At 40.6% G+C, this 15,231-nt stretch overlaps 1 protein-coding gene across 1 annotated transcript in view; it reads left to right on the plus strand.

The window, feature by feature from the left end:
• Positions 1–9,971: 9,971 nt before the first annotated feature.
• LOC148036131 (putative serine/threonine-protein kinase PBL7) overlaps positions 9,972–15,231 on the plus strand; it is a 36,970-nt gene continuing 31,710 nt past the window's right edge. The window contains exons 1-4 of the mRNA XM_087678133.1: positions 9,972–10,466; positions 11,574–11,764; positions 11,856–12,045; positions 12,136–12,527. Coding sequence (XP_087534259.1) covers positions 10,361–10,466; positions 11,574–11,764; positions 11,856–12,045; positions 12,136–12,527 — 879 coding nt within the window. The 5' untranslated portion in view covers positions 9,972–10,360. The remainder of the gene's footprint in view (positions 10,467–11,573; positions 11,765–11,855; positions 12,046–12,135; positions 12,528–15,231) is intronic.

The raw sequence follows: 15,231 nt of genomic DNA on the forward strand, positions 1-15,231 counted from the left end.
ATTTGAATTTACCTTCTCTTAACCCCCAATCACTTGAGGGTGGTGGAGGAGGTGATCAAGCTTTTAATGCGGTTAGGCAAAAGGTGGCTAGAAGAAAGGGCAAGCCAACCAACATTGTGGCAGAGGAAACTGGCCCAATAGTGGGAGGATAAAGTGATGGATGAGCCTAGAACAATTAAGGGCTATGAATCTTAGCCAAAGTGGAGAAGGAACACATGGGATGCCAAGATGAATGCATGGATGGCTTTTTTATAATACATTGCCATATAGAGGGATAATCCAACCTACATGCCCTACCCAAGGAGATGCGGAGTAGATTTTGATATGGGGATGCATAAAAGGTAGGATTTCCCATGATTTTACAATGTTAATGCCACGACCCCTGAGGAGTGCATGACCTTCACTGAAAAATATATTTGTCCATCTATTGCACACTTCCTCAAGGAGTTTGCTTCATGTCTAGATCTGGCATTTATCACCACTTTTAACTATCTACGTCTCCTAAGAATCCTTCTTAAGCAAAAGCCCACTACTGAGGAAGAGCAACTACCATTCCTTTTTTTAAATATAAATGTAGACATAGATAGTTGTGTTATGACTAGATTCATGATGAGAGCTACCCTATTGCCATATTTTTGTATGAACCTACTCGATGACATGAATGATAGTTGAGGTGTAAGCACCCATTTTTGTCCATTACACCTTTGAAAGCGAGAGTTAACTTAAACGGCTATATGCTAAGCCGATCCTTTCTAAGTAAGTCACTTAAACCTCCACCTAAGTATGTTCTTGCAAGAGAAAAGGATACAAATATGAGTGCCACGAACACTGCATCTAGGGACCATCAAATCCCTAGCTTCTCCCCACTTCATGCACTTTAGGGAATATCAAGGGTAGGACATTGTGATAGACCTATATCCTTGAGTCATGCACAATACCTCCTCCTTTCACAAATTGGGTCCTCAAGTGTGGGACAACACCTTAGGCTTGCTTGATCCATCTCCCAGCTCCACCACCACTTGCACAATGCACTATATAGTAGAGCAAACACACCCCCTAGGTAGTGTACCTATGCTTCCCTTATAGGTACATTTTGTAGCTTTGTAGCTAGTTAACAACTCCAGAGGGCCTCTTTAATCAATCAATATATCTTCAACACCAACAATCTCTTATCATACGTCAAAAGCTTATCCTACATGACCAATTTTCCAAAAGCTCCAAGTACCATTTCCCAAACTACCCTCAACCTCTCCAATCCATACTATCCAGTACCATGGGACTAGCACTCAGGGAGAGGGGTAATGTGTTAACCCTTGGAATGAGACATGGTGCAAAGAAGGCTTAAGAAGGAGCATAAGAAGACAATTCGATGAAAAAGAAGACCGAGAAGTATAGCAAAAATTTTAAAATCAAGAACAAGGTGCACAAGAGAAAAAGAGCATTTTCATCATTTGTAAAAGAGCGCCAATCTCTCTCTTGTTCAAGTTGTAAATGAAAAGGCGCATATAAAGGAGTCATGAGAATAGGAAAGAATAGGAAAAAATAGTGTAAAAGAGGACCAAGCCCAAACAACCGGTTATGGAAATGGGGTGGGTGCCCAAGGAAAGAAGGGCATGTATAAAAGCCAAAAAGTAAATGGATAAGCTCATTCTTGGTGTGTGTCTCTCTTCTTGTTCTTGCTCTTTCTTCCTTCTTTTGCATGAGAGGGGGAGAGGGAGTGTGAGAGAGGGACGGTGTGAGTGTGTGAGAGTGAGGGACCATGGAGAAGCTCTTCTTCTCCTCTTATTATCTTCTCCTTCTTCTCTTCTCTTTTCTCGTGCATCGACTATGGAGGTTGAAGCTTGGGGCATGGAGATTGAGCTTGCTTGAGCAAGCACCTTGAATCATGGAGCTATTCAAGGATTCAAGGAAGAGGACTACAATGAACAGATTCAACAGTAAGTTCACTGCATCCTTGTGTGAGAGCATACACAACTATGTGAGAGGTAGCCCATTGCCACTCACTTGAAACGCTTGACTTTATAAGTGGTCCATAGGGTTTCGATGGTTGCTAGTGATACCGATGAAACAAACCAAATTTGCATTGCCACTGCTAAGATTCCAACGTTCCATGCACATATCAAACATATAGAGATTCAATATCACTATGTGCATGACTTAATAAATGGGATAGTGGAACTAGTCCACTATCCTTGTAAAGAATTTGCTTTGAGTTCATCTTCGAATACTCAACACTGGGTAGAGAATGTAGTTTGCAATTGGACATCAAGGGGGGTGTTAGATACCCTACCTTCATAAGGTGCCACCAACGATCCACGATGCTCAAGTTTATAAGGTCTCCATTAGGAGAAGAAGTCATATGCGAGCTCAATTGGATCCTAACTTATATATTAGATGAGGTATGTATGATTGAGTGTCAAAAAGATGGCATTCGTGGATCTAGCCTTTGGGTTAGATGGAGTAGTTTTGGTAGTGACTCAACGCACACTATATTGAGTTGTAAGGTGTGGGAGTTACAAGGGGCCCATATTTTGGGTCCTAGGGCATACAAAAGTAGCCAACTAGGGGGTCCCAAGGTGCAGCTAGTCCCCCTTGGTAGTTGTTCAATGTAGTGCCCTTGACCCAAGGGGTAAAGAATATATTCCCTCAAATATTTCCTAACTTACTAGTGAATGTAAATAAATATGTTCATTAGGCCAACCTGACCACCTTTGCGAGCTACACGAAGGGGGACCCCATCAAAACCATGGCCTCACCTTTCACCTAGTTAGAGTTCATCTTGTTAGAGCCTTAAGCTCTTCGCTTAAAATCTATTTAGATCTCCATCTAAGCTTCATAGTGGAAGTGCTCAAGTGGTCACAACCATCATTATATCAATTATTTCCAAATAAAGATATCTCAAATATTCTCCAATTTGTTGTGTACTCTCTATTCTTTGCTTGAATCCTATTCACTGAGCCAAGTGATTTTTATAGACTATTCATTACACCCAAAAATATAGTGCATGAACATGAAAAATGTATAAGATACAAATTTAAGACACCAAGTCCTTAAATGTATATTAAATTTACTTCGTTAATTTTCTAGATCTCAATTTGACTTTTGTCTTGTTACTTTTAGCTCTATCAATCATCACTTACTATTTTACTAATTACTATATATGGTTGTTGCTATTTAAGGGCAACTTATGTTGATGCTTCCAATAACTTCTAATGCCCTTGGCAACTTCCATCACATCATTCGAACTTACTATTCTTGGTAGTTCTCGAGTTAGGTTTTTTTAAAAATTTGAAGCTATCTCCCAAGTGTTGAAAATGAAATGGATCCTACATGGTGTATTAAGAAAAGTTTCCCAAGCTAAATGTCTAAATATTTTCTTTGTACGGAAATCAAATTAACTCTTGATTCCTATGCTTGGTCTACTTCCATTCCCAAAGATATTGAGTCTAGTACACCTATATAACAAATTAATTTACTAATAATAGCATACATTGTCTCCCAAAATGCTATAAGTGATGTGCACTAAACAAGAGTCATTCAAGATGAAGGAAGTGACAATGGCTTGAAGATGCCTAAAAAGTTCAAAGAATATGTGCTATGATAGCCAAGAAACTATGCATCTTCTTCTAAGTTCTCTCTCTCTCTCTCTCTCTCTCTCTCTCTCTCTCTCTCTCTCTCCAATTAATTTTTGCACCCTACAATGGCCTCAAAGCTCAATGGGAACCATAGTTTTAGAGGTGTTAATATGTTGAGGTCCTTTAGCAGAAGAAGGAGGAGGTGTAAAGGAAGAGTTTCCCAACTTGTTTGTAGCTTGAAGTGCTAGACAAATGTGGAGTAAATTCATGGAAGTGTACCTATGACAACTCAATTATTATGCACCGTTACTTTTTGTTCATTGGCAAATAGAGATGGTGGGTGGGCTAGCTTGAGCTAGTTGTTTGGCACCTCCTCCATGATCAGTATTCTCTTTTGTTCTTCCATGGCAATCTTTGTTTGTAGGCATGTGCATTATGGAGAGAGAGAGAGAGAGAGAGAGAGAGAGAGAGAGAGAGAGAGAGAGAGAGAGAGTTGTCAATATTTGTGCAAGGGTTTTTAGGTAGTCTAGTAAGGATGCTCAAATGCAACCTCAATAACCTTGATTGTAGGATGACAATCACCATCATGGCTGCATGCCACATGTAGTCGCTATGAGAAAGGTGAGTTATAAGGTAAAGAAGTGGACTTTTTCATCCTCTCTATGGGGCCCATATGTTGCATACAATGCCTCTCCCTAAAGTAGACCTTGGTCCTCAACCTCGACCCCCCTATCCTCTCAAATTAATAGATCGCAATAAATCTGAGTGTGTGTGTGTGTATACCATTGCAAAATGGAATGTCATTGGTTGCATGGCTAATGTGTGAGTTATAACTTGGCTCGTACGGGACACACACACACACACACACACACACACACACACACACACACACACACACACACATGATAGAACATAAGGATGCCATTATTGTTCAAGAGCTAGTAGCCCACCACATGGTTGAATAGTATGTTACTGATGTTGCCTCCATTGCTACCTACCATTCCAAGCTTTCATATATGGAAGTTTTCACTGCCTTTTCTATGATGGCTTTGGACCTATTCGTCATGTCATGGAGTATGAGGACTAGAGATGTCTAGGGCTTTTCCTCTTGGAGCTCCAAAGGCAGTGCACAATACTACTACAAGATAAGAGACCAGCTCACCCAAAGGGGTCTAGGCAAAGAGCAATGACGGATTTATTTCATAGATGGGACCCTACAAGCACTACTAGCTATCACACTAGATAGGGCCATAGCACTTTGTCAAGCATGGTGACCTTGACCACATGACCAATGAGACTAAGGGGCCTATACTCAGATCAAAGCCATAATTATGAGACAAGGGAGATGCACCCCTTGATACATTAGTAGGGCAGCCTAGATCCATCATGGTTGGGATCATGTGTTGATCTTGACATTTAGAGAGGAACTATTATGGCTAGACATTTTATACATTAGTTTTTTAGACACAGAGATCTTTAGATATTAGCCTTATGCTAGGATGCATTTTTCTTTCACTTCTATAATGAGATGACATTGGACAAAGATGTACTTTGGTTTTGTCTCATAGGCCACATTGGCCTTTTGTAGACGTTAACATGTCTTCCTTCCTTCCTTCCTTCCTTCCTTACTTTCATTACCTCTAAACACCCCAACCTCACTTAAAACCAACTCCTAGTTCCATTCCCAAACTTGATCACAAAAGCTAACTTTCTATCATGCTCAATATATATGTCCATATGGTGCAACTCTCATGTGCAACATGCCCACAAATTATAGGCTTGTAGTGATGCATGGTCCAAAATGGTTTCTAACAAATGGATATTGCTTCAAACAAATAATATTGGTGATCTCCTACCATATGGTAACATGAACATGGTAACATACAATGTTGCAAATGGAGGGAGGGAGACATTGGCCATTATTGAGGTAAGTGCAAGCCCATTGTGCACGACAAAATGTGCTTGCATGTATGCGTGTAGAAGGGATTGTATGTTTATGCATCTTTGGTTTTGTTTGTAAAATAAGAATCATAAGCATGTACACATGGTGTTTGATTGCATGCAAGTGTGTACAAGGTGCACGATTTGCATTTTGCAGCATGTGTTTTTAAATGTGTATTACATCTATAGAATTATAGTGATAGAGGACATAATGGTAGCCAATAGATGTGAGATACTCCAAGGTTTTACTCTATCAATTAGTACATGAATAGTAATGTACTCATACGTTTTTTGCATTGATTTGGTTAGGTTCATCATTCTTCAAATTAGCAATTGGAACCAATTTAGTTATTTATGCAGGCTTTGCTTAAATGTTGTGCTTTACATGTTACAAAAGGGGAGAGAACTCAAGAGATTGAGGGGTTTAACATAAAATGTGTTAGAAAAAGAAGAGAAGTGTGCATGCCTTTTTTATTTCTAATACAATCATTTAGAAACCAACGACATAGGTGCCATGATAACTAAAAAATGATGTATCTTCTTCTAAGCATGTTCTCTCACATGTGCACATGCACGCGCGCATGCGCACACACGCACGCACACACACACACACACACACACACACACACACACACACACACACACACACACACACACACACACACACACACACACACACACACACACACACACACACACACACACACACACAACACTCATATCTACAAACAAATATCGCCATGGAAGAGTAAAAGAGAATGATGAACGATGGAGAAGGTGCTCAAGAACTAGCTTGAGTTGGTCCCCACCACCTACATTTGCCTCCTATTTGCCAATTAACTAAAAGCAATGGTCTGCCATAATCAAGTTTTGAGTCTTACACTTCCATGCGTTTACTCCATATCTATCTTGCAATTCAAGCTTTAAGTTGCTTCTTCTGTTAGAGGACCTCATCATATCAATACCTCTAAAGTCGAACCCCTTAGGTTGTTGTACGTAAATATCCTCATGCAATTCCCCGTGCAAGAAAGAAGTCTTTAGATCCATTTGAGCCACCTCCATATTCTCTCTAGCAATCAAGGCAAGAACTACATGAAGGGTGGTCATCTTGACTACTAGTAAGAATATCTCATCCAAGTCAATCCCCTTCTTAGCTTAAGTCCTTTGGCCACTAATCTTGCCTTGTACTTGGGCAATGCATCAAATGGACATATCTTTATCTCATAGACCCACTTAAATGGCAATGCATGTTTGCCTTTAAGCAAAGGAACTAACTCCAAAATAGCATTCCTTTCCAAAGAATCCATCTCTGATTGCATAGCCCTCTCCCACTTAGTACAACCATCCCTAATCATAGCATTTGCATAACAAGAAGGTTCACAACAATCCGTGACCATGACACAGTCTAGAGGCAAAGTGTATCTATTTGGCGCTCTAGAAACCCTCCTAGACTTGCATAAAACTGGCTCAAAGGGAGCCTCTAGTGGTGGCTGTCCCACCTATCTATCTTGTGACATGAGGATGTCCACCATCACATGGCACTCCAACCTTAGCATTAGCGGGTTGTGCAAGCCTTGCATTATGTGGAATAAGTTGCACAATTTACTCACATATTGGCTACCTATCCTCTTGAAATACCACTCTGTGGATCTCAACCATTTTGATAGGTTGTTTATGCATCTTGTACTCGTTAAAAAGGACATCATGGCTTCGTATTGCCCTTTTAGATTTAGGATCCCACAAGCGATAGCCCATTTCACCCAAATCTCCATAGCCAAGAAAGATGCGTTTCTTGGACATAGGATCAAGCTTATTCTGCTTGTCCCTAGGTATATGCATAAATGCCTCATAGCCAAAAACACATAAGTGATCATAACTAGATTTCTTGCAAGACCATAACTCCAATGGTATCTTGCCATCCAATGGCTTGTTAGGAGACCTATTGATCAAATGCAGTGTTGTCTTTATAGCTTTACCCCAAATTCTATTAGTGAGACTAGAAATAGAGAGCATATTACAAACCCTTTTTTGAAAGATGGGATAAGGTTTAATGATGGAAAAGAGGAAGAAACACATGTAAATCAAACCATAACCAAAGGACAGTGCTATATCCTTTTGATGGGGACCTATCACATTTGTTAGGTTGCAATGCAACAACGAATCTAGGCTTGTGAGTTTGGCGCGATGTGCTACACATCATGCCTATTTGCTTACAAGGAAAGTTGTCCCATTCCAACCAAGCTATATAGTCAACATCCAATAGCTTCAAAACCAACAATGCATTGTTTGGTGAGAGGCCAAACAGTGGGAGAAGAAGAAGAAACAATAGGCTCCTAGAATGGAAAGACAATATAAATGCCCATCTCATGCAATTAAATGGGCAAAAGAAGCCAATTAAACATGCACCAACTTGTCCAAGTATCCTTGTATAAGTAGAAGTTGGTCCATGTGTGTCATTGGGTTGCATAGGGAATGCAATGTCGCCATGCATGGCTTGATCATGGAAATTGACATGAGCCTACAACATTGATCATGTGTGTGTGCGCGTGCATGCATGCATGTGTGAGTGAGTGAGTGAGTTATCACACTAGCTTTGTAAGTGTCAAATTGGCAAGTAGGTGGAGGTAGAAGTATGTAATGCTACAAATGGTGCATGGAATAAGGGCGTTGAAGAGTGGAAAAGGATGCTAGAGATTGATGTGGTGACATATTTTGTATAGGTGGGGCCGACCAACAAAGAGGAACTTATAATAAAACCTTCAAAATATTATTGTTGAGCACCCTTTTTATTATCTAAGTAGGTCATGTAGGCTCATGAAAAAATTAGTGGTTTGGTGTTTACGTTAGGTTTTACTATTTTGAATTCTATTAAAAAAATATAAAAGACATCTACCAAATAGCACCTTGAATAATTGCAATTTTAGGGTGAAAGATGGGATAAGGTTTAATAATGGAAAAGAGGACACTTCAAGTAGACATGTCACCTTTTTTCCACGAGTGTGAAAGATTGGATCCATCAGTGTGAAAGATCCTTAGGGTGGGGACCTATCACCTCCATTAGGTTGTGGTGCAATGGCAAATCTAGGCTCGTGAGTTTGGCATGATGTGTTGCATGTCACACCCATTCGCCTACAACGAAAGTTGTTTCATTCCAACCAAGCATAGTGTAAGCTTGAAAGCTTCAAGGTCACTAGTGCATTATTTGGCCAAAAGGCTTGCCACTTCAACATTAGGGAGTTGAAGAAGAAGAAGAAGAATAAATGATAGGCCCCTAGAATGGAAAGACAAGAGAAATGACTCATCCAAGCATCTTTGTATAACGAAAGGTTGGTCCATGTGTGTCACTAGGTCCTACATAGAATGCAAAGTCTCCATGCATGGTTTGACCATGGAAATTGACACAAGCCTACAACATTGAAATTGGATCAACCACACCCACACATGCACACAGGTGCAGAGAGAGAGAGAGAGAGAGAGAGAGAGAGAGAGAGAGAGAGAGAGAGAGAGAGAGAGAGAGAGAGAGAGAGAGAGAGAGAGAGAGAGAGAGAGAGAGAGAGAGAGAGAGAGAGAGAGAGAGACCCTAGGCACATGTGCCTCCTCAAGTAGTCTTCCAAAAGAATAAGCCCGATGTGTAGTAGGTCCCATTGTGTTGCTTATCGAATCCCTAATCAAAACCCCTTTCAGAGCTTGATTAACACATTCACCATGTACAACAGGTGATGGTAAGGTTCAATAAGGGACATCAATCGATTTACCTCCATGTTCACCTCTTATGTAGTTCAAATAGTCACCAACATCTATTGCAATATGTGCTTGAAACCCTAATGAATTTTTGAGAGAAGCTAGCACACTTCACATAGACATGTGCCTTGGATTCATATAGCCTTTGATAGGTAGGTGCTCCATCGAAAGCCTATTAGACCTTCTCATGTGCCTAGGATATGAGAGAGAGAGAGAGAGAGAGAGAGAGAGAGAGAGAGAGAGAGAGAGAGAGAGAGAGAGTGTGTGTGTGTGTGTGTGTGTGTGTTATGATACTAGTTTTGTGGGCGTCAAATTGGCAAAATAGGTGGAGGTAAAAGTACATGATGCTAGAAATGGTGCATGGAATAGAGTTGGTGAGAAGAGACTCGAAAGTTGGGACGGTTGCGGCAAACGTGGTGATATATTTTGGTACCGATGGGGCTAGTCAACAAAGAGGAACTTATAGTAAAAATTCCAAAACATACACATTTTTTGAGCTCCCTTTTTATCCAAGTATCCTATGTAGGCTCGGCAAAAAATCCCATGGTTTGAATTATACCGACAGAAAAAGATAAAAGATGTCTACCAAAGAGCAGCTTGAATAATTGCAAATTTAGTGTGAAAGATGGGATAAGGTTTAATAATGGAAAAGAGAAAAATACCAGATGTAAAGCGAACCGCAACTGAAGGACAGCGCTAGATCCTTTCGGTGGGGACCTGTCACCTCCCCCACCCGCCCTCGGGCCTCTCTCTCTCTTCCCAAGCTTTGGGGAGCTTCACAGCCACGGTGCCACTGCTGCTCCCGCGGGCCGCTCGACCCTGAAAGCCTCGCAGATGCGTCTCCTGCTTCCGCCTGGCACTTCCATTCGGTCGGCCACTCCCCGATCGCCGCTACGATGCCTTAAACGCCTCTCCGCTCGACAATGTACCTTCGCCACGTCCAAAGTTGCACGAGAAAGAAAGATGTAAACCCTAGAGCTGCAGTTCCGGCGCAGAAAAAAAGTTTCTACCTTAAAACTAAGCCTCTTTCTAGCTGAAGAGTATAATGCTGGTATTACGGGACTCGACCTGTTTCTCGCCTCTGTAAAAAGTTCCCGTTTGGCATGGGCTGCTTTTCCTGCTTTAGGCCTCCCCTGGAGCTGGACGAGGAGGAGGACTCTGACAAAGATGAAAGTGGAAGAGACAGCCGCAGTCACAAAACCTCTAACGGTTAGTCAAGTATCTATACTTCTGATGGCGCATTTGCTCTCCAACAGCTGGAATTGTATGAATTTTTACCGAGTTTGATATATTCTAATGCAGCTACATTGCTGTTGATAGTAGAAGTTTATTCCGGCTGTCGTGCATACTTTCTTACCGTTATTTTTGGACCACATGCTGTATACAGATAACTAGGCCTGATAAGTAACAGCTCGATTCGTGCTACTTGAGTTCATCTATTGTTTTATTTAATGGATTTGTATCACCGTGCTAATTGCCGTTCTGTGAAGAAAACTTGACGTTTGTCACATTACCTTCATAAGACGTGGATGGGAAACGGTTGGACATTACAGTGTGAAAATGACGCATGTACAACAGTTACCAAGATTTACAAAGGCAACGTTAGAGAAAAGCCAGTCACTTGCCATAATCACCTAAATAACAGCTTTAAACGGACGAAAGTCCATACAAAAAATAATCGCATGTTATTCTGGTTTGGGAGAGCATCTCATAAAAAAGCATTGTACGTCCCACCAAGTTAATTGGCGCATCAAATCTGATCAGCAAAAAAATATATTTGACTATCACTAGTCTTTTAAGCAAGAATTTAAAAAAACAGCCACCTATGCATCCGCAAACCATAACTAAGGTACTTGTAATGACCATTACAAGTTTATAGGACACGGTCTTTAAAATTAGCCAGGGACCGTTTAGAGTGTGGCCCAGCTTCTCATTCTATCCCCATTGAAAACTCCTTAGTGTATCGTATAATGTTTCTTGATGGTTTACTTCCCTGATGCTGCAGTGTTACATAGCGATTCTTTCATTGTGATGTTCATTGTTAAACTTTGCAAGAAGTGCCAGTCTTTGCCATTGATATTGAAGCCTTAAATAAAAGGGATAGTTAAATTGCACCTAGCTAAAGTGATGTCACTACTTTTAAAGCAAGTCTTAAAATGCCATGTCTCGCACGTTCAAGGTAATGGTGGGCTGTCAGACATGGTTAGAGGATTGTGGTTCTGATGTTTACTCTTTATTGTGCAGTGCTGTATTATTTGGTTCAGTCATAACAATTGGGCTGACCTTATTACTTTTGAAAAAATTGTTGGAGTTCAGGAAAATTCAAACTAAAGCCATCTTCGGATGGGAAAAAGGATAAAGATGTCAGTAATACACGCCATATCGCTGCCCAGACTTTTACATTCAAAGAGCTTGCTGCAGCTACAAAAAATTTTAGACCAGAATGCTTGATAGGTGAAGGAGGTTTTGGTCGAGTGTACAAAGGCAAATTGGAGAGTACCAACCAGGTTATCTTCTAGAACAATGTGTAGGAGTTTACTCTTTTGATCTTTTGTAAGTTGATGATATGTTTGCTCTGATTATGTCAAGCAATGGCAGGTTGTGGCAGTGAAGCAGCTTGATCGTAATGGTCTTCAAGGAAACAGAGAATTCCTCGTTGAAGTCTTAATGCTCAGTTTGCTCCATCATCCCAATCTAGTTAATTTGATAGGCTATTGTGCCGATGGTGATCAGAGACTTCTTGTTTATGAATACTTGCCGTTGGGGTCTTTGGAAGATCACTTGCATGGTGAGCTCTGCATGCTGTGCCCTTTGTTTTTGGACAAGAATTAATTGTAGTGCTCCTGAAGTCAAATCTCACTTGGTTGTTGGACTGCAGACCTATCCCCTGAAAGAGAACCCCTTGATTGGAATACACGCATGAAGATTGCGGCAGGTGCAGCGCGAGGTTTAGAGTACTTGCATGACAAAGCAAACCCCCCTGTCATTTACCGTGATTTCAAATCTTCAAATATTCTTCTAGATGAGGAGTATGATCCAAAGTTATCTGACTTTGGTTTGGCCAAGCTTGGTCCAGTTGGTGACAAGACACATGTATCTACACGAGTAATGGGGACCTATGGCTACTGTGCTCCAGAGTATGCAATGACCGGTCAATTGACATTGAAATCAGATGTTTACAGCTTTGGAGTCGTGCTGCTAGAGCTAATTACTGGAAGGAAGGCTATTGACAATGCTAGAGTTATTGGAGAACACAACCTTGTGGCCTGGGTATGTTTTTGTAATGCCTTTTTCCATGGACATATCAATATTCTGCAAGGGTAAAGTTTCAAAGTATTGATGGAAACTAAGTACGAGTGCTGTTTGACCAATGTATTCACATGGGTTAGAGCTGTTAGATCCATCTGCTTGTGACATACTAGCATATGTGTTACTGTTTTGTGCTGATTATCAGCTTGGCATGTGCTTCATTCCTCAGGTTTCTTGTAATTTTCATGACATCTGCCTCACATTACTTCTTTCGCTCTCTTCGACATAAGGATTCTGATTTTTTCTGCTCAGAACTTTTGTTTTGATTTTTTAATTGAATGCTTAGGATTTTTCAATCATGTTAAAGCTGTCACGTGGGTGATTATGTTGTTTCTGTAGGGAGGCTTTGGCATGTATAATTGAGGATCTGTAAGATTTAAGTCATTGCAAGCCACTTGGAAACTAGGATTCTTTCAGCATTACCATGGTTTGAGTAAGTTGCTTTGAAGTATGAGACATCTACCAGAGCCTCTACAAGGGCATTCTCAACTCCCATGTATGTATGAGTTTGAGTGCAAGAAAGGACACCTTAGCCAACACATCACCTCAACATACATATAGCTTAGACGCATCACGTATTGATAGTTGCATATGAGTTATCTCTTTGCTGTTCAACCTTCTTCTAGTATCACAGACGTTACAAATTCCCCCTTAGCAAGCTCTCTACAGACACGCACAACATTCGGAGGGTGATTGAGCAGTTTGATGTCCCCCTTCAATATCTTTTTGACTTATTGAGGCACGATTCCTATGCATGTGCTGTCAGTGGAGTTGGAGGCTTCTTGACCTCTATCTACAAAGCTTGCTTTTTGGTTTGATTGCTTCTATGAAGTATGAGGCCGTCAACAATCATTAGTATCATGTCCCTTTGCTTAGTATTCAAGATGTGTTTGTGCAATGCTTCGATGATCCATGTGTGACACAAATTAGTTGCTTGGAAGTTCATGCCAATGTTGATTGTTCTTTAATCTTCATCCTAGATCTTTTAGCAGCATGCCTAATGTTAACTAGAACTAAATCATTAGAAAATACAATCTAATATTAGGTACAATTTAGTCATTATCTTTTAGAAAATCTAGTTACATAAGTTTGTTTAAAACACGTTGAATATGGATGAAGATTTGGTATTAACATCGATCTCTATCAAGTTGGAGGGTTGGCACGTAGGATTTATAGTTTGTAAAACTTAAGTTAAATGAATTTTAATATAACTAGACACTGAAAGGAGAGATGACAAAAATTGGTATTCCATAGTCCTAGACAAGCAAGATGGTGCTTCCAATGTCACATGTGCCCACGTGCACTTGTGTCATTGTCACAACCCAAGTCTAAACATAGAATCATCGATCCATGTATTTGGTCTTGGATTATCGATATTTGGATTGGTAAATTTGTTAAAAAGGACTACTTTAGATAAACCTTTGAAGGGTTACGATGGACACATTCTTGGGTGATGCAATTGACTATGTTCTTGTGCAAGCCTTAAGGGAAATTAGGAAGACCATGTCATTGATTTGACTTGACTTGAGAAGGCCATACTAGTGTTTGGACTTGATATGAGATATTTCAATGCATTGGACACGACATATGGAAGAACCTTTTTCTATCAGGTTGGATATGAGTATGAACTTGAAGCCCGAAGGGCCTAGGAACCGTTTCAGAATGGACCAAGTTGTGAAAGATTGCATGGGCAAGAAGCAACTAGGCACAATGCAATAGTTGATTAGAGTAGCAACAAGCTTAGCAATGTGGCAACCACTAAGCTAGAGTGGCAACTCCAGATAATGGGGAGTAGCAGTGTAGCCTACAAAGGTGGATAACAACTTAAAGGGGAGATGAAGCTAGCATTGATGATGGTAAAGATAAAAAATGAGGGATGAAATCGGTAGTGCAACTAAGTGACCCTTTTATAGAACATTCTAAGCCAATTAACCTACTGAAACAAGCTGGAGCATTGTTTGAAAAAGAAGAATTGCTTTTGGCAGCTCTTTTATGAGCAAAAAAAATGCCATTAAAAATAACAATTTAAAAGTCCATTTTAGGTAGCTTAACAACTCTCTTAGGCCTAGAAAGGGTGACCAAAGAGAGTGCAAAGAAGACTCTAGCTTCGGTCTAAAAAGTCTCACTATGAAAAGACCTAGGCGTTGGGCCTATGAGAGTGCAAAACAGAAAAGGGCAGGAATGCGAAGTGAGAAGAGAAGATGGAGATAAGATGAACACAGGGTGAATGAAGGAAACAAATTTGATTGAGAATGAAGTACAAGTCTGTAAGCATTAGCCTCTTCTAGTGTGGAGATGCCTCAATGAGGGTGCCAAATGGAGGCCAGTGATGATGATGATGATGAGGGAGGTTGGAGGATTGAAAGCATTGATGGAAAGTGTGGAGAGGGGTAGATTATATAGACCTAAGGCTAGCCAATTTGTCGAGCTATTGACTAACTTGCCTTGATGTAGGTTAGATTGGAAAAATTGCCATTAGGCTGCCCAAGCTAGCCCATCTACATGGGAAATGTTCTCACTACCCAAGTAGATTGAAATGCTTCCCAAATGAAAGAAATTAGCGTGCCTTGACATGCTGCCTATCATGGACACATCAAGGGCTCGAAGAGCCACAAGACGGAGAGTACCTTTATCTTACATGCCTAGGAGAGATGAATAGACAGAC

Source organism: Lygodium microphyllum, chromosome 5 (assembly GCF_053477565.2).
Source record: "Lygodium microphyllum isolate KBCC chromosome 5, Lygodium_microphyllum_v1.1.10, whole genome shotgun sequence".
NCBI lineage: Eukaryota > Viridiplantae > Streptophyta > Polypodiopsida > Schizaeales > Lygodiaceae > Lygodium > Lygodium microphyllum.